The sequence below is a fragment of the Lagenorhynchus albirostris genome, chromosome 6 (assembly GCF_949774975.1).
Source record: "Lagenorhynchus albirostris chromosome 6, mLagAlb1.1, whole genome shotgun sequence".
Taxonomy (NCBI): Eukaryota; Metazoa; Chordata; class Mammalia; order Artiodactyla; family Delphinidae; genus Lagenorhynchus; species Lagenorhynchus albirostris.
Window position 1 is genome coordinate 11,447,094 of NC_083100.1, and position 26,607 is coordinate 11,473,700.

The 26,607-nt window shown below is 39.5% G+C and overlaps 1 protein-coding gene across 1 annotated transcript in view; it reads right to left on the minus strand.

Moving 5' to 3' along the window:
• Positions 1–26,607, minus strand: part of COL4A3 (collagen type IV alpha 3 chain) — a 134,964-nt gene that overhangs the window by 37,058 nt on the left and 71,299 nt on the right. The window contains exons 8-26 of the mRNA XM_060151254.1: positions 26,183–26,209; positions 25,564–25,641; positions 23,720–23,782; positions 23,558–23,593; positions 21,788–21,829; positions 21,502–21,579; positions 19,299–19,361; positions 18,864–18,923; positions 17,851–17,895; positions 17,524–17,577; positions 16,527–16,568; positions 14,405–14,489; positions 12,937–12,972; positions 11,155–11,319; positions 8,353–8,445; positions 7,759–7,854; positions 4,642–4,712; positions 3,663–3,845; positions 1,553–1,721 (exon numbers count right to left, since the gene is read on the minus strand). Of these exons, the coding sequence (XP_060007237.1) occupies positions 1,553–1,721; positions 3,663–3,845; positions 4,642–4,712; positions 7,759–7,854; positions 8,353–8,445; positions 11,155–11,319; positions 12,937–12,972; positions 14,405–14,489; positions 16,527–16,568; positions 17,524–17,577; positions 17,851–17,895; positions 18,864–18,923; positions 19,299–19,361; positions 21,502–21,579; positions 21,788–21,829; positions 23,558–23,593; positions 23,720–23,782; positions 25,564–25,641; positions 26,183–26,209 (1,486 nt within the window). The remainder of the gene's footprint in view (positions 1–1,552; positions 1,722–3,662; positions 3,846–4,641; positions 4,713–7,758; positions 7,855–8,352; positions 8,446–11,154; positions 11,320–12,936; positions 12,973–14,404; positions 14,490–16,526; positions 16,569–17,523; positions 17,578–17,850; positions 17,896–18,863; positions 18,924–19,298; positions 19,362–21,501; positions 21,580–21,787; positions 21,830–23,557; positions 23,594–23,719; positions 23,783–25,563; positions 25,642–26,182; positions 26,210–26,607) is intronic.

Here is a 26,607-nt window from a genome sequence, read left to right on the forward strand (position 1 = left end):
TATTAAAAACATGTTAGTGATCAGTATTGTCCATATATTCATATATTTATAGAAAGAATAAGTTTACAGTAATGTGATGGGGAAAATTTGGTAATAATATATTTTATGACAGTGGAGTCCTTCACTAAAAATTCACATTTAGAAAGAACAGAAGAAGATTTGAAGATGGATTAGAAGAGGGCTGAGTAAACTTTTTCAGTAAAGGACCAGATAGTAAATAATTTAGACTTTATGGCCCAGGTGGTTCTCTGTTGCAATTACTCAACTCTGTTATCCTAGTGTGAGAGTAGCCAGGAACAATCTGTAAATAAATGAGCATAGCTGTGTGCCAATACAACTATATAGACACTGAAACTTGAATTTTATATAATTTTTACATGTCACAAAATATTATTCAAAAGGTTTTTTCCCAATCATTTAAAAATATAAAAACCATTCTTAGCTTGGGAACTATACATGAGTGGGAGGTGGGCTGGATTGAGACTGAGGTCTGCCATGGTTTGCCAATCCCTGGATTAGAATAGCAGCCTCAAAGGTAAGGTGCAGAAAAAAACACACATGTATGAATAATCACAAAATAAGATTTACATATGTGTGTGGACAGAAATGCATGCATACAATTTATAATATACTGGTGACCCTTGAACAACACAAGTTTGAACCACGAGGGTTCACTCATTCGCGGATTTTTTCAATAGTAAATACTAGAGTACTACATGAACTACAGATACGGAGGAACCACACATAGGAGGGCTGACTCTAAGTTATACACGTAGAGGGTTGCCCGTCCTAACTCCCGCGTTATCTGAGGGTCACCTGTACGTGAATACTACTGGGGATACTGCACTCAAAATTTTATTCCTGGTGATGGAGGCTATAAAAAGCTTTGGAGACCAGTGGTTTTTTGGGTCTCTAAAGTGATTTTAGAAGTAAAAAACGACCATGGTAACATTATTTGTTTAACACTGTCAGTAACGTGAAATTCTCATCTTTCGCCACGTTCTCCACCACAGATAAACATTGAGGTTCAGATCCCTCCTGAATCCCGCAAGTACGTTCAGTATACGTGGATCCCCAAATTAACGGGACTTTATTATCAAGACAACTTTTCTTCATTTGTCTTAGATACTTTGAAGTTTTATTTAGAAACCATTTATGAGGTTATGAATCAAAAAGAACAAATTTGCAATAACATGAGTGGGCCCTGGGCCCAGGAAAAGGCTTCTCAAGATCAATCCTATAGGTTTTTGCCTTCCCTTTGTTTATCGTAGCTAACTTCCACTCATCTCTTAGGATCTATTCACTCCGTGTATTTATATCAGTAATGAAATTTCCAGTATTCCTAGGAAATATCAGCTGTACTGCTCACTAACAGGGAAAAAAAGGATTATCTCTACCATATCCTACATGTTATTTCCCAGTGTCTACAAGTTGACATCGTCTATTTACTAGAAGCATGTTTCTATTCATTAGTCTTGAGGGAGTTTCACTAGTGCTAGGAACCATCAACCCACTCCACAGGAAAACAGGACTGGAAAGAAAACTAACCAACCGGCTTCTCCAGGTGGTCCAGGGGCTCCAGGAAGTCCTTGGGTGCCCTTTGGACCAGGCTCTCCCCAAGGTCCATAGTCTGATGGTCCAGCCGGTCCTGCAGGTCCTGGGGACCCAGGGATGCCAGGATCCCCTGGAAGACCCTGGTCTCCCTTCTCCCCCCTCAGGGCCTGTATCAATAGAAATATGTTTGGATAGTGATTCGTCCAGTATCCCTTTACACAGGCTAACCTCACCGTGAATAGGAATACCAGTTAGGTTGTCATGGAGAAGATCTTGAATTAAAAAGCAGTTGTTACCTGAAGGGCATTGTTCCTAAAATAAGAGCACTGAATGATGTCTGTTGTTTTGCCCTTTGGAATCCAGCAACATTTCATTAACTCTCTTGAGTCCCACTTAAGGTGTCCTACAATGGGATGCCACATATGACAACAGCCCCAAAAACTTAGCTCAAGTTGGCCAACAACTCAAATGGCATTAGAGGTGACATTCATGTTACTGGCACGTTTCTAAAATAAAACCAGTACAGCCAACTTTAATTTGATTGGTTTTTCACCAGGTATTTTCATTACAAAGGAGATATTCTATCTATAGTAATTTTTTCCTTATAAAATATTTTTTGTTGTTAATTCCATAGTCTGTCACTTTGAAAATGAATTGTTTATTTTAAAGAAGTTGAATTTGACAAAATAATCGAAGTTCCCCTTCTTCTCCAACATGGCCCCAGATAATAAATTTGACGGAATTCTTCATTGTTTAGTGTCAATGCGGGACTGAGTAATCCTTCTTTCATAATTGCAGGGTGTAAGACTCAAATCAGTTCCTTGATTTTCTCTTACTCTCTGGGACTTCTTTACTGGAACTAATAAAAAAAATTAGGGCGATGCAAATGGAAGCATCACGTGAACTGTCTTGATATCAGACCAAAAGAGTTCCCAGCTCCAGCCCTCTTTAAGGATAACTGCCACTCTGGAGGGGCCGCTGACAGTTTGCCAAAGAGAGTCTGAAACATTGGCCCTGCTAGCTGCTTCCACTCAAAAAGCGTTTTGTAGTTAAAAGGTTTAGGAAAGTCTGCATATCATATCCACAACCTGGGGAGTCACCATTCATATTCTCATACTAAAGGGTCTGTGAGTGAATCTTTAAATTTGTTTGACGAGTTTCTCTGCTTGAGGTGAAACCCTTTGTATTGGACGACACTGATTAACCCTGGGAGAAACTGGGATTTTATAAAACAGGCTGGGCAGCATGCCTTGCAAACTTCTCAGATACATGCGATAGGTTCTCGGCCTCTGCCTCTATGACATTTAAAAACAGATTCTGGGGACGAAGTGAGAGAGTGGCATGGACTTATATATACTACCAAATGTAAACTAGGTAGCTAGTGGGAAGCAGCTGCATAGCACAGGGAGATCAGCTCGGTGCTTTGTGACCACCTGGAGGGGTGGGATAGGGAGGGTGGGAGGGAGATGCAAGAGGGAGGAGATATGAGGATATATGTATATGTGTAGCTGATTCCCTGTGTTATAAAGCAGAAACTAACACACCATTTTAAAGCAATTATACTCCAATAAAGATGCTAAAAAAAAAAAAAGATCCTGGTAGGAACCTCTCACTTGAACGTATGAGAGATTCCATCCCATGAAGAGACAGAATTATATAAACTTAAATACGGTAAATGACAAAACATTTACCCAAATGACAAAACCCTAAATATTCTGTCCTCTTATGCATTTATTTTTACTTAAAAGAATGAACATTGTCCCCCAAACGTTGACTAAAACTTTCCATTATTAATCATTTTCTGAACTTCCCTATAAACTCATTTGATACAAATGTGGAATTGTAACTTGTGTATGAAACAAGGTCATTATCAATGTAGAATTTTCTATGGGCTAAAAAAACCATGGAGTGCTATTTGTTTTTGTCAAAATACTATAAATATTTGTTTGGGTTATTACTGCTCATTTGAAGATGCCTCATCCTGCAGTTAAAGGGATGAACTGTGCTGAATGGCCAACAATTTTTTGAAAAGAAATCATCTGATGTCTTAACTTTAGAACCCTTCATTCAGAGGGAGGGTAATTTGAAAAAAGTGTCTAGATACCAACCGGTTCTCCCTTAGGTCCTGGTAATCCTTTTACTCCCGGAGTTCCAGGAATTCCATCCAAGCCCTTTCTTCCAGGATGTCCTCGGAGCCCTGGATCCCCTGGGGCACCCACTTGTCTCTCTGGCCGAGATGCTTCACCTTTTTCTCCTTTAAGTCCTGGATGACCCTGATCACCCGGGAATCCCTAGGGTGGTACAAAAATGAGTCTACCTTGCATTTGGGTACAGTTCTTGTGTCAATATTAAAAAATGTCAATAAGAACTTTTCAATTTTAATGAACATGAATTTTTTTTTCCCGACCCTTTCTTTGGCCCATAAGTAAAATTTCAAGCTTTTTGGCTTTATTTTTTTCTTCCAAAACTATAAAAAAAATTCAATTAGTGTAATTCAATGCAATATATATACAATAATATAATTCAATATGATACAACCTTCATCATAATTCAGATTATGTTAGAATACTGGTAAATTTCAATATGTGTCTATGGATAATTTGATTTAAATATATTTATCCAAGTATAACTTTCTGATTTAAATTTTTAACAACTTTATTGATGTATAATTTACATATTATAAAATGAATCTTTTGTAAGAATACAATTCAATGATTTTTAGTAAATTTACACATTCATGCCACAATCACCACCATCCAGTGTTAGGATGTTTCCACCATTCCTCCAAATTCCCGCAAATCTATCTGCAGTCCATCCCTGTTCCCAGCCTCAGCCCCAGGCAGCCACTGATCAGCTTCTGTCTCTGATACCATTTGAAATGATTATAAATTCATTAATTCATTCACTTATTCTTTCACACATCATTCATTTATTCATTCAACCAACAAGTATCTACTAAGTGCTTTACTATTAAGTGCTCCTTGCCAGGCACCAAACTGACAACCTATATGGGGCGCAACCATGTTTCCAGAGGGCTCCATTTTCCAAATTGAAAGTAAATAAAGCTTTAAAACCATGAAATCTTACCGGAAATCCTGGAAGACCAGCACTTCCTGGGCACCCTGGGATTCCTTTAATGCCAGCTGCTCCTTGTCTTCCTGAAAGCAGTAAATTATTAAGTATACATTGAACACAAACTCTGAACAGCCAGGGTAATGCAGTATGTGAAGAAAATAGGATGTCTTCTTCTGAAGAAAGAAAAGTTCTTTATTAAAACACACAGTGCCAGGTAAGAATGGGAGTAAATAACTGGAATAAGAGAGAACATTCAAAACAAGAACTCTTAAATTTTAGCTTCCTAAAATTCTTGTCTTTATCATTTTAAGGAGACACATTGTTTTCTTCTAATGATAAAAGTAATGGGTGTTCATTGTAAAAAAAAATACAGAAAGAAGAGAATAAAAATCACACATACGGGGGCAGTGGTGGTGTGATGAATTGGGAGACTGGAATTGACATATATACACTAATATGTATAAAATAGATAACTAATAAGAACTTGCTGTATAAAAATAAAATAAAATAAAATTCAAAAAAAAACATGCATAAATCTACCACCAGAAGACAGTATTTGCTAAAATTTTCATGTGCATTACTCATAAAATTTTATATCCATAAATGCATAGGACTCATGATACACTTTTTTGGAATCATACTGTACATATGTCAATAAATATGGACTTATAGCTTCCCTTTAAATGGCTGCATGGTAGCCTATTGTATGGGTGAACCATCATTCATTCAGCTAACAGCTATGTTTGGACATTTAGATTGTCTTATTCAACTTTAGTTGTTGTAAACAATGCTATGATAAATACCTCTGGATATTTATTTCTGCAGATTTATCCAAAGATTTCCTTTACAATAAATTGCTAAAAGTGTAACTGCAGGTCCAAACAGGTACAAATCTTTCTGAGGCTTTGTATATCGCTTGCCAAATTGCGTTTTACTGTATGATTTTATACTTCCTCTATTTAACTATCTCTGTAAAGAGGATCCCTTTAGAGGATCTTTTGGACGGATCTCAGGTCAGTTTATTAACAAATGTTTATTCAGGTTTTTTTTTTGCAAGATTTAAGCCAGGAGAATGTTTTGTATAGTAATCCAAACAGTTTTACTGCTTATGTATCTCTTTGAGCTACACTTGTAGTACCTCAAATGTAGGAAAACCAAGGAAAATACAGCAATGCGACTGGTTGGTTAGCAGCAGTGAGCTGCCCGCCTGCATCACTAGCCTTGGGCCAGAGATCGCTCTGGGGATGTAGGAAAATTATGATGGCTTTCCTTTTGTTCTTTACCTTCCTCCCTTCCTTTTAGTTTTTGTTTTAACATTTCCCCCAGAGACTTGGGCCTCAAATAGGAGCTGTATGAAAAACACTGCCCCCTGTTCTTTGCCCCATCCTTTCCCGTCAGGCTTGTCTCAGGGAGTCAGGGGGCAGTGACTGCAAAGCAACTAAGGCCTTCATGAAGAAGTGGGTAGGATTTGAGGGTGACAAAGGATCCCTGCCCCAATGCATGTCCTCTACTGGCTGGCCACAGTGCTCGCAGCTGCGAGCGTGAGCCTTTCTTCTTTGGACTGAGACCAAGCCTCCCCAAAGACTCTGTGTCAATGCAAATGTCTACTGGATGGTGGTAACATGCAAACATGCTCTTAGCTCCAAAGGTAGAGCTTTGGATTAACTTGGCTCAAAGGGCAGCACCTGGTACAGCAATTAAGGGGTTCCAGTGTAGAAGGCGGGAGCATGTCTCCAGAGGAGAGTGTCTGGACTGGAGTCAGGCTCTACCGCTTATTAGCTATGTCATCTGATACCTCAGCTTCCTCATCTGTTCAATGGGGTTAATGTAACACTTAGCTCTAGGGTTGACATGAGGACTAAGGGATGGAGGCACAGAAGACATCTAGAACCATGCCTAGGGCACTGAGCAAGGGCTCCATACCTTGAGAGCTCTTATTAGTTAATGAGAAATCATTTGAGGATGGTGTCTATAGACCAAGGTGCTAATGGCAGAACCTAGATGGTGTGTGATACCACGTGAAGGCCCTGGGTGGCCAGCAGAGTGGCACAGGGGCAGAGGAACCCAACTAATAAAATAGAGACTTTTTTCTACTTCAAGGCCTTGTCCATGGTCATTTCTATGACCAGGGAAGGGGAAGGTAGGAGAGCAGAGGCAGAGCCAGCCTGGAGCAACAGTGCTGAGGTGGAGCGGTCTGGCCTGGCACAGAGGTCGACAAGGGAAGCGACATACGCTTTATTTAGTCCTCAGGATACTGGCCTATGAAATGTTTTTTCCTTCAAAAGTTGATGGCTAATATTTTTTAAAACATGAGATTTCAGATAAAAAAATCCCAATGTTATTCTTCCCGTGAAAGATTGGAAGATTTATTAGCACAGAGCCTAAAAGGCTGCCAAGTAACAACAGGCTGGAGTTGAGCGCCTCGTGGCACCTTCCCATTTACCGCGGAGCCCCTTCAGTTTACTGAAGTCCTCACCACTCCCTATCTTCCCCGGCACTGGGGCCATGGGTGAACTTTGTTATCGTGCTTGTACGGTTAAGAATAATGTGAAATAGTGCATGTGCCCATGATGATATCAAAAGGGGGCACATGAAAAATTAGACTGAGAAGGGTCATGTCTCTTGAAAAAAAGAATGGGAGACAGTTTCTTGCATTTTTTTTTTTTTTTTTTTTTTTTTGGCCACGTCTCTCAGCCTGCAGGATCTTAATTCCCCAACCAGGGATCGAACCCTCACCCCCTGCAGTGGAAGCCCAGAGTCTGAACCACTGGACTGCCAGGGAAGTCCCAGGGGCTTATTTCTTTATGGAAGAAAAACGTGGTTTGTGTTTGGTATGGCTGCTTCACTCCTCCGAGTTACCAGCTGGTCCCCTGTAGAAAAGTGAGTTTACAATTCCTGGATAACACAGTGGTTTGCTAGAGTTCAGCAACTAAGACGGAATAAGGGGAAATGCCAGCTTTTATGGGATTTTTGGCTTACTTTAGGTTAACAGAGTGTGTTTCTGAAAGTCTCCCTCTAAATTCATATAAACCACATCCTGACATCTAGCAGTCTGATGCCTTTTTTTCCTGCCCAATGAATCGACCCTTTCGGTACTTGAAAAGATACTTGTGTGCAAATTGTCTGTACCTGGGAATCCTTTTACGCCATCTAACCCCGGCAATCCTGGGGGGCCTGGAGGCCCCGGGACACAAGGACACTGTGTGCACAAAAGGCCTGGCTCCCCTGCAATGAGAACACACTTGCATCACTCACAAACCCATGCCGAGTCCTTAGAAAGGACATATTTTCGAACCACACGATCATTCGTTACGCCTAAAAATATTTTCATGTATTGAAAATCATTTAGGACATTGTACATATTAATAAAAACATCATTCATCTATTATACCTGCTTACTTTATCTGACCTTATTTTTTGCGTTCTGAGAGAGGAAATCCCAAGAGCCTAGTATTAAATATTTACTATTTCAGTGTTTCTCTCCTCGAGTGCAGGCTACAACCCACATTCTAGGAAGAGCCAATGATTCATTGCACAGGTGCTAAATAAATGATTCATTTCCAGATAAATAAATACCGTTAGGTAATCCTTTTGGAAAAGAAGCCGTCTCTGACTGTCTGCTATTTTGGGGTCATTGTTGTCTCAGGGAAATATAAAATCAGTGATAATAAAGATGATGAGAATGGCTTATTCTAGTTGAGAAACATCACTGATTGAACGAACCTTTGGGCCCATCGACTCCCGGGATTCCTGGAGACCCTGTATGGCCTGGAGGTCCACCAACTCCAGGGGGACCTCTGCGAAGAACAATACCACCTACAAAGAGAAAACACCAAAGCTAGTTTTTTGTTTTTGTTTTTGTTTTTTTTGCGGTACGGGGGCCTCTCACTGTTGTGGCCTCTCCCGTTGCGGAGCACAGGCTCTAGATGCGCAGGCTCAGTGGCCATGACTCACGGGCCTCGCCGCTCAGCGGCATGTGGGATCTTCCCAGACCAGGGCACGAACCCGTGTCCCCTGCATCGGCAGGTGGACTCTCAACCACTGCGCCACCAGGGAAGCCCGAGTTTGTCATTCTTAAAGCAGCTTTTCAAGAAAGCTGTTCCCAGTCTTCCACATACATCTGCTATTATAATGGTACGGTCAATAGTTAATTCTCTCAAATTGTTGTGTTCTATGATCTAATTTTTGGTCTTGCCATTTCCAATATAGGTTGAAGGCAATGCTGATGAAACTAAATATGTACAAACAATACCTATAGCTTCCCCCAATTTCAGAGCAACAGGTAACAGTGGAAACATTTAATTTGGATGGAATATGTATGTGTTATATTATGTCTGTTCCTTTATGAAAGAATGCTTATTTTGTGATCCAGTTATCTGTGTCTTTAAGTTGAATGGGTAGTTATCTCTGAACAGTAAAATCTACTTCCACTTATAAAACAAATACATCATAGGGATGAAATATACAGCATGGTAACTATAGTTAATAATACTGTATTGCATATTTGAAAGTTGCTAAGAGAATAGGTCTTAGAAGTTCTCATCACAAGAGAAAAATTGTAACTACGTATGGTGACAGACACTAACTAGACACTGTGATGATCATTTCATAATATATACAAATATTGAATCAATATGTTGTACCCCTGAAACTAATATAATGTTGTACATCAATTATACTTCAATAAAACAAACTGAATTTAAAAAATAGGAAAAAAAGTAAAATCTTATGGCACTTTTATACTTAACGTAGACTCATGTATACTTTTACATTTATACATTTGTAGATACTTATACACTTTCATATTCATTTCATATTTAACTCAACAAATATTTGAGTACCTACAATGTTCCAGCCCCCATGCTGTATGCTGGGCTTCAAAGAGTAAATGAGACACTCCTTGACCTCAAAGAGCTTTGAGTCTTATAGGGGAAACTGACTCAGACAAGCAATGTGGAAAATTCTATGATCAGGATAAACCTGAGTGTTATAAGAGGTAGGTGGGCTCAGTGAAAACTTTCTGCAGGACTTTGAAGCTCCAACAGGAAGGACAGATAGGTGTTGCTTAGAGAAGAAAGGGTAAGAAACAAGAACAGTCTCTGAAGGGCGAGGGAGCATGGTGCCTTTGAAGCGGGAGCTGATCTACCCTGAGCTTTGTGAGCTGTGCGTATCAGGCTTGTCATCGATAAAATGAGGACACAAAACCTACACCTGGAGAAAGACTTGGAGGGCTAGAAGTTGTTCAAACCCCTGATATACAGTAAAGTATTTTTGTTGAGTTTTGCTTTGCTTAGTTTTCCATAGATCCACTCCATAGCTTAACAGCTTGTTCTTAGACATTGTCTTCTGTTAATAGGATAATTCCTTAGATTGTTGTTAGCCTAAAGGAAAACTTTTATTCATTTATTTATTTATTTATTTAGGCCATGATGCGCTGCTTCTGGGATCTTAGTTCCCCGACAAGGGATTGAACCCAGGCCACGGCAGTGGAAGTGCCGAATCCTAACTACTAGAACACCAGGGAACTCCCTTTATTTTTAATATTGCTCATATAACTAGACACTTAACTGAATTATTTTATTACTACTAAGAGTTTTCCAGATTATTCTTTTTAATTTTCTATGTTTATAATTATATTGTCTATAAATAATGTTTCCTCCTTTCTTAAAAATATCACTGATGCATGGAAGATTCTTAAGGCTAGTAGGAGGGTTGGGTATAAAACACAAGACCTCCCAGGAACCTGCCAGGAAAGGCATGTAAAAATATATAGAGCGATCTGTATGTTCCTGAGGTTCTATATCCCTATCAGCCACATACAGAATGCTAAGTGGCTCTATCAGGGGGTGGAGAGAAAAGGATAACTTCATCAGAACTTCCAGGTACCGCTTCAGAGCCTCTGGGCTGCAGCTCTGTGGTTTCTGACCCACTTTTCCTGGCAGCATCTTGCTCTGGTCCATGTTGCACACCTCTAGCCTCCTGTCCCGGGGGTTCCCTGCTGAGGACAAGCCCCAGGACGCCCCAGGAGCCATGCCAACACAGCCTGGAAGTGTGTGTCTGTGGGGGGATGTGGGTGGGGATGGTAGGGTGTTAGTCCCGTCCTGTGGGGCACAACTTTGACCCATGCGAAATAGGGTCTGGTGGGGAAATTCTTGCCTCTTTGTCTCCCCAGGAAAGATTATCCTGAGACGAAGTTATACAGCTTCTTGGAAGATAGTCTCCAGGGACTGAATGAGCAGTTGCGCTTGGCCTAGGCCAACTTGATAATGGTCATTCCTTCCCTGCTTCTCTCCCCTTGTTCCTGTTTCCTGCTCCACCCTCTGTGGGAACTCAGGCTAACACTGGGCTGCGCTTGCAAAGTAGCCCTGCCACCGTAGCTGCTTCCACAGATAGTTAATAAAATGAAACTCCAGTGGAAACATAACTCCTACGGTCCACACTGATGGCCAAGCTGCGTGTAAGGTTCATCGCCCCCGATGGGCACATCTCTGTCACCGGGCAACGTACGCAAAAGGGCATCTTTACCTGGTGGTCCTGGAGGTCCTGGCAACCCTGTAGGGCCTGGTGAACCAGGACAGCCAGGGGACCCGGGAAGCCCCACTGCGCTCTTTCCTGGGGGTCCTCGCTCGCCTTTACTTCCTTTTGCTCCTGGTACTCCAGGGGCTCCTTGGAGGCCAGGCCTTGATGACCCTTGGAGAAAATAATCATTTATTGTTTTTTAGATGTTTCCCTGATTAATATACATTTGTTTTTCAATTGCAAAAAGTGATATATTCTTATAAAATTTGTACAATTGAAAAGTATATAGAGCATATAAAAGTGAATTATCTGATGTCCCTTATCTGTGGCCTTGTTAAACTATCACAATACAGCAGAGCTCAGACCATTCCATTTCAAGAAGATAATTTATGTGACTTATTACAAGGGGCTGAAACAGAGGTTGGGATGCACTGTAGTCTCTTGATTCAAAAGGACTTCAGGAGAAATTCTTCAGTATATGTTATTTTATAAATTCTTTTTATTAGAGACTAAAAGATGCCTATCTTTCAGGGCCTCCAATGAGAAAGAGAGAAAATTGTAATTGGACCTTATTCTTGCCAATCGTCTTAGTTATATTAAAGGGTACCCTGGGGGAGGCAGGCATCTCCTGGGGGAGAAGCCATGCCAGGTGATACAAAACCCCCTTCTTCTGTCCCTTCTAAAATGACCCGGATGTGAGAAGGGTAGTCTCAAATCTCTGCCTCATAGTTAAGAATCTCTGCTGAGAAACCAGTGGGGGTAATATCCGATTATTTCTGATTATTGAGCTTGAAGATTTTGGCCTAAAGGCTAATAATCCTTCGGATTGACATCTGTTTTAGAGCTTTTTAATTTTCACTTGCTGGCTTTTAAAACCATTCTATTCATTACTTGGAAGGAAGTCTTTCTTAATATTTGGTCAGACCTTTAAAATCCCCTTTTGCATCATTTCAACTTCAAGAAATACCCGCTGTTAAGAGTTTGGCATATATTTTTCCACGCATATGCAAGAACACATAATATTTATCCATTGATCTTTTTCTTTTGCAATAGGATTATAATATACATGTAGTTCTTCAGTCTGTTTAATTTTAATTCATTTTCAAAATTATGAAATAGTTTAAATATACAGCATAGTACAGAGAAAAATATAGTCAATGGCAGGGCTTACCAAATCTTTGCTATTTTGTTCTTAGTTTTGTCTCCTTTACAAAATGACACATTATGGTATGACAGTTATAACTGAGGCTACGGTGATTGACCTTTAACCATCCTTGATCCTATTCTTCCTCTCTCAATAGGCAACCACTCAAATGACTCACGGATATTTTTTCCACTTCACAGAATTGTCTATGTACCACAAACAATATATTTTTAAAATTAAAACTTTACACAACAGCTGTAATCTATGTGTCTTTAGGCAATTTGTGATACACTATGAAAACTATCATTTTAAGCAAACTAGTTGCCATAAAATTATTGTTTTTCTAGCTCTGTGCCTCTTCTGAGTTTCAAGCCTTCTGCTCCTTACACTGAAGTTACTGTCTTACACTTAGTTAAAACTACTGAGAAGTAAAAAAGAGCATTTCTCTATTACTTTGTGTCAGTTTCCCAGTTTCCACTCCCTTTTCCCCTGCAGGTCACAAAGTTAACGATTAAGAAGTTGGAAACACTTGTATATCAATGAAAGAAACATTTGTCTTATGTAAATACGGTAGACTCACTAGAGAGCAGTGTGTTTTCCATTTAATAGCGTGTCTATTGGTATCCTGAGAAACATGTACGTACCAGGACTTCCAGGGGCTCCAGGGGGACCACTGGGACCTGTGAATACATAATAGCAATTAATTGTTTACAAAGATGTAAATATCCCCTCCCCCCGTTACTGAAATCTTGGATGACCATATAATAATAATATAATAATACATTTTTCATACTTTTTCTCCACTCTCACAGAGGTAAATATGAGAAAACTTCACTCATTTAAACAAACTGTAAAGAAGAAACTAAGTTCATCTTAGATGTCTAGCACTCAAAAAGGGGGAGGGAAGAGAGACAGGGGTAGGGGATAAGGGACATGAGCTACTCTGTATAAAATAAATAAGCAGCAAGGATATATGGTACAGCAGAGAGAAATATAGCCATTTTTTGTAATAACTTTATATGGAGTATAATCTACAAAAATATTGAATCACTATGTTGTACACCTGAAACCAATATAATATTGTAAATCGACTATACTTCAATTTTTTTTAAAAAGTAAATCATGCTACTTTATCATCTTCAAATAATTCAACAAGACACTTCCTAAGAGTCTGCTCTGTGTTTGGTATTTTGCTGGGATGATTCAGATGCCAGAATATTAAATAGCTGGAACTGTCAAGAATATGAGTTTGGTCTGGATCCGTCTCAGATCGCTTATAGCTGTAACACTGCGTAGGGCTCTAATTCTTTGATGTATATGAGTGATTTATAGTAAGCATATCAGATATTTAAAAATCTATGTCTAATACTTATCTGTCCATTTGTTTAAGTACACTGAGACTTTTACCCCTCTTAAGTAAAATTCTTCTTTGAAATCTTATTTATATCAATAATTTTCCTAGATCAGTGGTTCTTAATCCTGTTGCACGTTAGAATTAATCTGGGGCGCTTTAACGATCTGCTAGTATCCAGGGCCCTCCTCCAGGCAATTAAATCAGAACCACAGGGATGGGACCTGGACGTGGTTCTTATTTAGCAGTTCCTGGGGATTTTAATGTGTAGTAAGAGATAAGAGCTATTAGCCAGATCTTTGCAATCTATCAAAAGGGATAGAACGTAAGTAAATGTGACTTTAATTCATGACGCTGGAAGTCAGAAAACCAGGACTTCAGTTCCTTCTTGTCACTATTTGTGTGGATTTGCTCAAATTATAGCTTTTCAGGGATTCCATTTTCTCTTTTGTATCCCACTGAGATTGCTGGTTTCGGACACTCCCACCTCTTTCTCTCCAGCCATGTTTGTGTCTTCCTACCAGACTTGAATGTTATGCTTTCCTACATAAAGATAATTCAGTTACCTTCTACTGTATACCACCTATGGAATTTTCTTATGAAAATTAGGAAACACCAAAAAATATCACCACCTATGAACATTAGGAGACCTCCCTTCTCCTCTTCCCAATTCTGGGTCTGTAAACACATGCTATACATTTTGCCTTGAAAGAAAGACATGGAATGATCAGCAAATGCTTTAGGAAGAAATTTATTCTCACCCTGTGGGCCAGGAGCTCCCTTAGGCCCTGGTGGGCCTGGAATTCCTTCAACTCCCTTTTCCTGGTACGCATCATAATATTCTGTCTTAAAGGAAAAAGAAATTAATAAAGAAAAAAGACAGCTATTTATGGACAGCTCACCAAATGCAATTACTTCAATTCCTTCTTTTTTGGCTACAATGATAGTTTCCTTATTTTCCTTATTATGTGTTAGAAGGATATGGCAGTTAAGTATATGGGATGGATACATTTAAAAATAAAAGTTAATCTGGTATATATGATATATATATATATATATATATATGATATCATATGTTTCATGGGCTTTCAATTAGAAATACATTTTATGATGTGGCCCAAATCACATATACACATTTCAATATACGTATACATATGTATATATGTGTGAATATGTATACAGAAATTAAAGTTTCACAAAATAGTGACTTCTTACAACATATGATCAACTCTGATATTTTTTATTCTATTCTATTTCACTTTTTAAAAATGATTGTCCTGAGGACTAAATTTATTTCAAAGTATATTGGGACCTACACATCAAGAATACTTTATTGATTGTTTCTTTACATTTCAGGACACTGTTGACCTTCAGACAAAGGTTTCCTCAGTCCAAGGACTCAGGACTATTACGTATTTCTTTTTCTTTTTATTTTTTTTGCGGTACGCGGGGCCCCTCACTGCCGTGGCCTCTCCCACCGCGGAGCACAGGCTCCGGACGCGCAGGCTCAGCGGCCATGGCTCAGAGGCCCAGCCGCTCCGCGGCACGTGGGATCCTCCTGGACCGGGGCACAAACCTGCGTCCCCCGCATCGGCAGGCGGACTCCCAACCACTGCGCCACCAGGGAAGCCCGACTATTACGTATTTCTGAAGTGATGAGTGGACCTACTGCTGGTCTCCTTAACCATCTACTTCCAAAGCAGAACTTCCTCTGAAGTTAGCAGAAGCTGCAGAGTTATGTGGTATTGAGCATGAGAAAAGAAGATAGAAAGAAGATGGAAGTATAAAAGTTTTTTAAAAACTTAGTTTTTTCATACGCTGCCTGGGGCCAATTAGTTCACTGACTTGTTTAAAGAACAGGTAACTAGAGCTTTGTGGTTAAGCAGTATAAAATCACAAAAAAGAATTACTACTAATCATAGTACTAATAATGTAATAATCTCCTCCATCATAAAATCCATAAAGACATGTGAGTACCTTCCAAGTAAGTACTTTCACAGAATAGCCTCTTTTATTTTCCCAGCAACCCCTTAAAAGTATCTTGGGATTACTTGCCATCTGAATCATTTGCTTGTAGTGTAAAGAGGCTGATTTCTGGGACCCTCCTCCGGTTACTGAGTTGACTTACTTAGCCTGAAGGGTCTGAGAACTGCGTTTGTAATAACACGCACACACACTCCCCCAGTGACTCCTTTGCCACCATGGAGGAGCTTTCTGTCACACCTGCACAGTCACACTGAACGTGAGAACCACTGTCTTTTGAGGCAGGAAAGGAAGAGGCCAGACCTCAGAGCCTGGGTCTTCTGCACTCATCTCCTTAAGCTGCAGAGTCACGGTATAAAATGTAGCCACCCTGCAGTCAGGAGCTGACAGACATCAAATCCATGTTCACGCCGGGGAGGGGAGGAAACAGCCTGCCACTAAGGAGCATGGGCTGGGGTCATTGGTTTTTGCTGGTCCTCTATTAAACCCAGGGCTGAGCTGCTGCTGCCTCACAGTGCAGGGCTGTCTTAATGGGGCCCAGCTGGAGACGGCCACCCTGCTGCCCATGCTGTCCTCCTCTGCTGCCTTCCTGCCCTACTTAAGGGCAAGGGATTACTTACCTTGGGCCAGGCCTGATTAGACAAAGGTTTTCTTCTCTACAGCCCAGGATGGGCATGGCCAGTGCATTCCAGGGACCAAGTAGGACCAAAGAAAAATACTTGTCCATTACCAAATGGACAAATAATGACAACAGCTATTTTTTTTGCCCCGGTTTGATAAAAAGGTAAATACTGTAATCTCTATCATAGCAGTCAATAAGAGACAATGATTCAAAATTTCCTTGATATTTTGAAAGACTTGATCAAACATGACCTTAAAATGGTCTTTAATTATACTTACTGGACCACGAAATCCTGGAGGGCCCATGTCTCCTTTCCACCCCTATGTTGAAAGACAGTTAGAAATTATGAGCACATTAATCAAAAGTATTTACATGTTAGGTATCCTTAGAAACCAAAATGCACAGTTAAACAAATCTATGCTAAAATTGATGTTATTTCTATGAAATGTACAAACCAAGTTAACATGAAAGGGATACTACTTGTGATTATCTTCCTGGAGGGCCATATCTGAGTCAAGAATCTTATCTACAAGGTCTGGAAGAAGTGGCTCTTGTTGTCTAGGTTTCTTCCACATCACTCCCTTCAAAGGATGTTTGCATCATTGCGTGCTCTCCTGTTCCCACCCAGACTAGAGGCACAGAGAAACCAGGCTGTGGGTTGTAGGCAATTCCCGGTGTCCCAGCTATAATCAAACTCCTTTCTTACCTACTCAGGAAGGCATTCCAGAATTCTACTGGAAGTGATATTAACACAGGATAAAAATCTTGAATCTGCATATATACCTACATATGAAAACTATTTGAAAATATCTGTAATGTGTTGTCAGAAACAACGATGTGGAATACGGTCCACAGTTAACTGATGATGACCTTTCAGTACATCGTGACCCAGGTTGAGACTCACGGGGACCAGCCTACCCTTGACCTCTGATGACCTGAAACTTCCTCCAATCGCAGGTCCTTTCCAGCTTCTTCCTCGGGGAGCTGAAATCTCAGCTGAGATTTGAGCTGAAATCTCAAATCTCAGCTGAGAGTGAGCTGAAATCTCACTCGTCCTAAGTCAGCTTCTACTACACAGGACAGGTGTAACATCTTTCCCCTTCAAGTGTTCAAATATAGTTGCCACATCTCTTGTTTCTTCTTAACAAATATGCTAAGATGTTTTAGTGAGCTCTAATTGCAATTCCTTGTACCGAGTTTCAGGACGTGTGGGGAAAGGGTGACCAAACCCAACCAATTAAAAAAGCTGAAGATAGATGTTAGGAAGGGAATTACCTTGATGCCATCTTCGCCCCTTAACCCAGGGAAACCCTTGCTGCCTTTGGCTCCCTACGGAGAACAGCAAAGTGCGTAGGTCAGAAGACACATTGATAATCATTCTCTTCTGTAGGAAGCAAAATGCTTTAAACTCCTTTTGGGAAAAAAAAATGTGCTCAGATGACCTCTCTCCACAGTGAGGGTGTAACACTATGATTCTCAAACATAATTTTTAAAAGCTATATGCTTTTTGTTTGCTTAAAACTACGTAGTGACTCTCAAAAACCCTTTTGTCTAATAGGACCGACACTTTCACTATATTAATGGGCCACGTCACGTCTTTACCTCAGTGCCAGGGAAACCGGGGGCACCATCTTTTCCAGGCTTTCCCTAAAACAAAAGCAAAACAAAAACACGTAACTTAATAAATATGGGTAATTTTAATAAACATGAAAAATTAAATGATATGATCATCTCTTGACCTTAGGCAAGAAAGCCTGACTGAGGTTTCCCCCACTTATTAAAAGGAAAAACTATTAACCACAGAACAGGTGATGACTTTCTCTTGCCAGGGAAGGCAGAAACCAGTCAGAATGGGAAATTAGGGAGGGTCACTGGAAAAAGGAGAGGATATTAAGAGCTAAGCTTAAACTAGAGTTAACACTACCCATCAAAGCTTAGAAGGAAAATCAAGGAAGCACTGAGCAGAGAATCGAACAGGAAAATCCAGAAAGAGGGAGGCGTTCACAGTCTATTCATTTGCGGTGTTGGCAATTCCCTGAACTCCAGATGTGCCTATATTTAAATATATGTATAAAAGGTATTTTGCAGCATTCAAACAGACGGGGCTTTTGGGATTAACTATTATGATAAAATAATAAATGATATGATAAAATTAAAAATCATATTAGTTGAATATTTTTTCTTAGAAAAAAATATTTTCCCAGCGTATAATTTTTAGAGTTTTTAAACAATATATGTGTTTAAATATTTGCAAAATAGAGCTGGGTGGGAGAGTGAGCCTCTGTTACTTCTACATTCTCCTCTTTTTTTACCCATCACCCCCTATATGGATGAAGATCGTTTGTCAAAGAAGAGGATGAGGCTGATACACAGAGAGGAGCAGAAGTGAAATGGACAGAGTCCTGCCCATTTCATTTCAGGTTCAGAAGTCCTTGAAGCTTGTTTTAACCTTGAACTTCTCAGATACTTGAACAAATAAATTCTAACTCCCAAATTTTTTAAAAAAGTTTAGAAAATCTAAGCTAGTTTGAGTTAAGCACCTTATATTCACAACCTCAAGAGTCCTGAGTACTTACTAATTTAGGTTGCACATGACACTGAATTTCCAAACTCACCTGCGGGCCTGGTTCTCCAGGAGCACCTTTTTCTGATCCGTAAGATTCTCCAGGTGGCCCCTGTATTAATGAGAGTTAGGTCAAGTTTTGTAAATTATTGATTTTTGACTTACATTGATTTTTATTAACTTTTCCCTTCTGTTAAAAATTTTTGAAATGGTGGGTTATCTAAGAAGGACATCTTATTTATGAATATTAATTTAAAAACAGATGCTGAAGATAAATCATAAGATGGGTGCCATTGGGTACATGTAAAACAGTGCAGGGATTTCAGCCAGAAGTGGCCATAAAATAATCCTAGTATTTACGATCTCTGCGGTAAAATACTACCGTGCTTCAGCTAATATTAAGATTTAAAGGTAGATCATACATCAGAATATGCTCTAAGGTTCTACTTTTTGTTTCAAGGGAACAACATGATTCTTAGTGACCTACTGAGGGTCCAGGGTGTCCAGACTGGCCCATGGCTCCCTGGTCTCCCTTCTCCCCCTTGAGGTCCTGTCACAAAAACAAGTTAAGGTCATTACAAACAGATCAAACAAGATATTATTGACTATACTTGCAAAAGTCCCCTATCTGTTCAATGGATTGGATTTTAAAGCTACTTATATACCTCCTGTTAACACACCACATTATCTATTTTCACATTTTGAATTTTATACCTGGGAACCCCTTGAAACAATATACAAACTTTTTGTGTGCTATATTTTATTTATTTTTTAAACTGATGTATAGCTGATTTACAATAGTATATTAGTTTCAGGTGTACAATGTAGTGATTCAAGATTTTTATACTCCTTTTATAGTTACTATAAAATATCGGCTCTATTCCCTGTGCTGTACAATATATCCCTTTTATAACCTTTTCTTTTTTTTAAAAAAAATGAAAGTATCCTTTAGATCAAACTGTATTAAACTAATTTAATTCTTGAATCAGTTTTCTATAAGCACAATTAGATCATTTCTTTTTTTTTATTCTTTTTTTTATTTTTTATTTTTTTTTTGGTGTTACGCGGGCCTCTCACCGTTGTGGCCTCTCCTGTTGCAGAGCATAGGCTCCAGACGTGCAGGCTTAGCGGCCATGGCTCACGGGCCCAGCTGCTCTGCGGCATGTGGGATCTTCCCGGACCGGGGCACGAACCCGCGTCCCCTGCATTGGCAGGCGGACTCTCAACCACTGTGCCACCAGGGAAGCCCAGATCATTTCTAATGTAGTTTACTTTCATTTTTAATATACTGAAATTATTTTCACTGAGATCAACTATTTTCTGAGTAAATGTTAGGAGGATTGAATTCATTAATTAGGTTTGTTTTGCCCTTATCACATTTTATTCATATATTGTGAAAATATAATTTTCAAAAGCAATTTTTCCCAATGTGAGTATCCTCCTGAGGGCATCATTTTTAGAAATAACTCAATTTTGTCCCCTGGGTCAAATCTTCCAGATCTTGCTTTTGTCAAAATAAGATTTTTTCCCATCAATTTTCAGCCAATAGAGCTTTAGACTTTATTAAATATACTTTTGTTGATTAATTCTGAAAAGTTCAGTTATTCTCCTCAGCCAATTTTTTTCCAGTCTTCAATGAGAGTTATTATTTTGGCCATATAAAACTTCACCATGTTCTGTTTTAACTCTTCTAGTTTTGTTTTGATAATTTCTATCATTAAAAATTAATTATATTGGAAAGAGATGATTAAGGGATTTCTTCTGGGGTGATGAAAATGTTCTAAAATTGCACATGGTTATAGCTGCACAACTCTATGGATATACTAATAGCCACAGAATTGTACACTATATAAGTGAATTTTATGGCATGTGAATTATATCTCAATAATGCGGTTAAAAGTTAATTATAATTAAAACCCATGAATTTTATTCTTTAAAAGGGTAAAAATTATGGTATGTGAATTATATTGCAATCAAGCTATTATTAAAAACAATTAATCATTAAGTTTAAAGGAGAAGGATGATTTATGTTTATTTCTTAGTTAATCCACAAGAAAATTGTTAGCTTCCCCCTCACTCCCCATTCCCCTTCCCAGACATTCCAGGATCAACCTGGTGTCTAGGATTGGTGTATGATGTTGTGATGCACTTCTTCTGAGCATCTGATTCAATTCCATCCTCTGGTCCTTCTAGCTACCCCAGTGTGGGAGCAAAAAGCACATGATAATGTCAAAATAACGAGTCACAGTGTCCTTGGAGAGGAGTGGGGGCCACACTGCCTTGGGGTTATGACGGCAGGGTAAAAATGTCCCATTTGATTATGATACTGCTCTACCCTTATCTTTAGGTCATTGCTATCCAATTGCATCAGAGCCACACACCATTTTGCTACTGTTTATTCAAAAATACTCACCATACACCCACCCTATGTTAGCAACAAGGAGAGGGATGGGGATAATGGGTTAGCAAAATTAGATCTAGGCTCTTCCTTCAAGAATGTTGGTAGTGGCTTGCCTTGTATCTTCCCCATTTCATGTTTTCTAGTTCTCGAGTAAAAGATGGAGAAGGAATAAAAGCCCAGTTGGCTGAGCTGGGCTTAGGTGACAGAGCTTATAAAAGAGGTAAGGGATCAAAGGACCTCATCCTAGAAAGGGGAAGGCGCAACCTTAATAATAAAATTGAAGAGTTACCGTTCTGTTAACCAGGCCGGTTAGTGTCACGATAACTGTTCCTGGTGGTCCCGGTGGTCCTGTTAATCCTTTCATACCCTAAAGACAAATACACTCAGGAATAAAAAACTAAGCTTGAGAGATCTACATTTCCTCTTTAGTTCTTACCTAGGAAGATAAAGCACATGAAACCTGAGACACAGGAAATACTTTCCTTTCAGTGTGACTTAGTGAATCAATTGTGTAAGTTGATTGCTAGGGAACTTAAAATATCTTGCCCACAGATAAACCACAGAATTTAAATTACCCGCTCTCCTTTTTGTCCTATCACGTTATCGCCCATGTGACCCTGTAAGAAAACACAAAACCAAATTATTTTTTTAAAAATGAACATGAATGTATAGTCTAAACCCATTAAGGTTCAATGTTTATAACTGAACATTTATATTTTAACTGTAATGTTAGTATCGTGAAAGTTATTTCAGCTATTTCTTGGAGTGGAGTGGCAACATGTTTCTTTTAAAAGTAGAGATCTTGAAGGGCAGAAAGCTTAAGGGGTTTACTTAATAGGGCAAGTGATAACAGGAGATGCTGTGGGCCAGGGGAAGGAGCCCAGCTCGGAGGACATTTTTCTGGCTCAGCCACCAGCCAATTTTGCTTCCTCTGGCTGGTAACTTCCTGATGCCCTAGTTTCCCCATCTTAAAAATAAGAGGGATGTGTAGCTCATCTTCAGGATTCTGAAATTCAAAACTTAATAGAGAACTAAGAATAGAATTCAAGCCACCTGACTTCACTAGTAAGTTAGTGACATGAGATAAGTCTGTGAATCATCTCTCTTCAGTAATCTATCATTTCAACCAATGTGTCTTTGCTTTTCTGCTCTTGAGTTTGCAGATTTTCCCCCAATTAGGCCACAAGCTGTAGAGAAAAGCACTTAACCTGAACCTATTCATCTCACAGGGTATGTATGTGTGTGCACGTGTGTGTGTGTGTGTGTGTGTGTGTGTACACACATCAATGAAACAATAAATGTGAAAGCACCTTGGCAAGTACCCTACACACAAAGGCTATCTGATAGTAAGTAATTTCCTGGTGGGGCTCAGCCTTGCTCAACATTTTCTTACTTAAAATAATGAAGGGGATCAGAATATGCCACCCCAAAATACACCACTTTGGCAGAAGAATTATTTTGAGCTGAAGGCAAGTGAGAAACAGCAAATGCAGAAAAAGTTCCTTGTTCTCCCCCATCTGCCTCAAGACAGGGCCTAAATTTCCCTTTGTGAAGGTGTCACCCTCCCCTCTCCTGTACCAGGAAGAGAAGACAAGTCATCACTGGAGACAACACACACTTAAGACTGCATAAACAAACTTTACTGAAATAACACTTATCTTCCGTTAGTTTCCCCCATATATTGACCTTTCCACAATCTACTGCCCCTTGAAGCTCAAAACCCTGTTCCTTTGTCCTGTCACTCCTCCACAAATTTATCACCCTTTGTTAAAATGGTATACCAGCCTCTGGGTCTGACTGCCTCTTTGGGGTTTTTTATTTCATTTCTGTGAGGTCTCCACATGCATATGAAATCAAACTTTCTTCCTACAGTTAACCCACTCACTGAACCTAAGAAGACAGAAGAAAAAGTTTTTTTCCTCCCCCATACTAACAGTTGGCCTTTGTAATAGAAAGAAATGCAGGACTGTGCTTAATGAGTCCATGAATAGTCATTTTTATTTACTAGTATAAAAACAGGTTGGCTTTGGGAAGCAGCCCAGTAAAAAAATATATAAGGTAAAGTGTTGCGGGAAACATAAAGAGTAGGAGTCCTTGCCCTTTTCCTGATGAGGAACTCCTTATAATTGAATTAAGACGCTTTGTATCAGAGATCAAGTTACTGAAGTGCAGGGAGAAGGGAAGTAGGAGGTGCAGAGCTGCTAGCCATGCTTACTTCCCTGCTGGGAATCCTTGTGAGTTCCAGAGGGGTGCCCAGCAGTGACCCACATGTGGAATCAGACTGAGTTTGGCTTTTAGATCGGTTAGGATGTTCTGGCTGACACAACATACGAATTGTCATCTACCTTAGGTCCTGGAGGTCCCATGGTTCCTGGAAAGCCCTAGAAAAATCCACCAGTTAAAAATTACAGCAGGTAATGAATCAAGCCTAAAACTCTGTTTAAAATTTTAGGCTATAATTCTTTTATTAGTTACGATGTGTACAGCAATGGTGGCTTCATACTCACAAAGAATCCTGGAGGGCCAGGGGGACCAATAGGTCCAGGAAAACCTGGAAGGCCTGGCAAACCCTTTAAATTAAGAGAAGAATTAGAATAAGTTTACATTTACTTCTCACTGAAGAACGATGTCCATTAGTTAAATGCATTAAACTATTTTAGAAAAATCAGAGCCTAATGTTTCTTATTTATGGCTGCAATTGATTTCAATAGAGGCCATGTGTAACATGTGTTGCCATGTATAACAGGCTACCGGGATCATCCTGATGGTACTATTTCCAGGAAAATGACCAGAGCAGTTGCTTTACTTTAGAAGAGTTTTACAATTTTTCGAAATGTTTCCTCTCTCTCCCTCTCCAAGCACGCTCTTATCTCTGGGCCCTTCCACCTGCTCTGCCTCTGCCTAGAATCCTCTTTCCCCCGATATCTCTATAACTCACTTTCTCTCCCTTTTCTTATCTTTATTCAAACGTTATCCTTTCCATGGGGCCTTCCTGCCCATCCGACCTAATGCCACAACCTTCCTTCTAATCTGGACACTTCCTATCCCCCAACCCTGCATTATTTTTCTCCTTGGCATTTATTACTATCTAACACAACATATACTTAGTAATTTACATTTTTAAATATTTTCTCCTTCTAGAATGTGCCATGAGGGCAAACATTTTTGTTAAACTATTTTTGGAGATTTGTGCACCTAAATAGCCCCTGGAACCTACCTGGCACGTAATAAGGATTTCTTGTATGACTGAAGGTCCCACTGCTATACTTTCAGCAGTAGCACAATGTGGTACGTGGCCAACACTCAATACACATTGAAGGGATACATCCGTGTCCCAGATTGCTACTATCTCCTCTTACTAGATGCCCTGCCCTCAGCATCTGGCTCCCTAAATGCTTCCTAAGCAAAAACACAAGAGCCATCATATTCTGCATCTTTTCTCAAAAGCTTATATGGCCCCGAACCGTGTCATTCTTCAGTTTTGCAGCCCATCATTAGCTGCCATGGCTCACCATAGAGATGTTCAACAACCTTAACTCAAACTCTTTGACTCACTCAGGCAAATTCCTATCTCTGCCCAGGAATTTCCACCTATACTTCTGAATTAAGTTAAAATATTTCTGATTAATTAACCTAAAAGTTAGTATCAAAAGATCCCCCCCCTTTTTTTTGGCTAAGACACGTTTATTTTTCCTACTTCTTTACAGCAAGAAAGCTTTTTGAGGGCCTTCAAAAACATATACCAATCAAATAACTTATCATCAAAAGATGCTTCTGAATCACAGAGTAAAGTGCACACAGCCACCAAATAGCTCTTTCCTTGTATCTATTCTGGGTCACCCTCCGGCTACACACGTAGAGATCAGAAAGCAAACTATTCAACAGGAGAAAGGTGCAGTTAAATAAAATACTACTATCATGCAAACTTTACAATAGGACTGTTACGTAATATGACGATTTTAAATTGTATTCAACGTGTAATACAATCTTACCCGGGATTTCAACAAATACAAAGTGGAACACAACCATTCCCTGAAGGCTCCTTCTTAGATTTAGTAAAGCTTGGGTGATTGAGACTTAAGAAGAGGCTAAAAGACATATGTACAAAATCACCTTTTTTATATGAGCTAAATGTAGTTTCTTATAATGAGGTGAATGTGTTAGAATAAAATGAGGTAAATATGTAAATAGAAGAGATATGAATATCTATGAAGAACATTTGTAAGAGAGTGAGAAAGAGACAGAGGGAGAAGAAGAGAGAGAGAGAAGAAGAAGAAGAAAAAAGAGGTGGAAAGAGAGAGACAGAGAGAAAGAGATGGAGAATGATAGGGATCTTCTCTGAAGTGCATACCTGGAATCCTGGAGCTCCTGGCAACCCAGGGTCACCTTTTCCATCAAGGGCTACACCTTCTCCTTCAGCAGGAGCCCCCTTGAAAATGAAGAAGTTCATCAAACATAAGCAATGTTATATCTTCAAAACTCCTCTAAATGGTTATTCAAGGTCACACTGCTTCAAGGATAAAAGCGCTTTCAGGATATATACTTAGAGAAATGCTTTAGGATTATTTAGTTATTCCATTTTGAAGAATTTAAAGCATTTTCGTATTTTCTAAACTTGACCATTTACTGTGGAGGGAAGAAAGACACAAGAATAATAGACGATTTCCCAAGACACCAAAATGAGTGGCAATTCCTTATCTAGAATTTGGGGCCCTGAGCATAAGTTCAGCTCTCTTTTCCCAGACCCTATTTTCCTAAAGAATAATACAAAACTTGTATTCCTGAAGACATATCTATGACAAGAAGTAGAAGTTGTTCAATAGGAATAAATATCATGTCCTAATTCCTATGATTTCTGAATTAATCATGAGATCTGATTTGTAATTACTTATGTCTTATTGTTTAATACAAGTCCCTTTCATATGTACAATTAGAGATTTTTTGACAATCACATGCCACAAATAACTTACTTTCTCTCCTTTCAAACCAACGGCACCCTAGGAAAAGGAGCGGCATATTAGCGACCAGAGGCAAATCAAATACACAGCATCCCTGCTTTGTCCTCCCTGCTATTCTGCCTTCTCTCCCTGCTCTGTACCTCCCACTGGCTTTTAAACATGCTCAAGTCTTTCTCATTTAAACAAAGTCTCCCCCTAAATCCACCCTCCCCATACTGCCTTGTCTATCTTTCATGTCATTGGCAAACTTCCCACTCTCTTCATCTTTCACATCTTTCTTACACTCACATCTATGTTCTCCCTCCACCTGTCATGGAAGTTAAAGTCTGCAGTGACTTTGATGTTACTGAAACCGACGACAACACATTAGTTCCCGCCTTACTGGATTTCTCAGCAGCACTAGGCAGCTGTCTGTCACTCCCCTTTACTGGAAATTG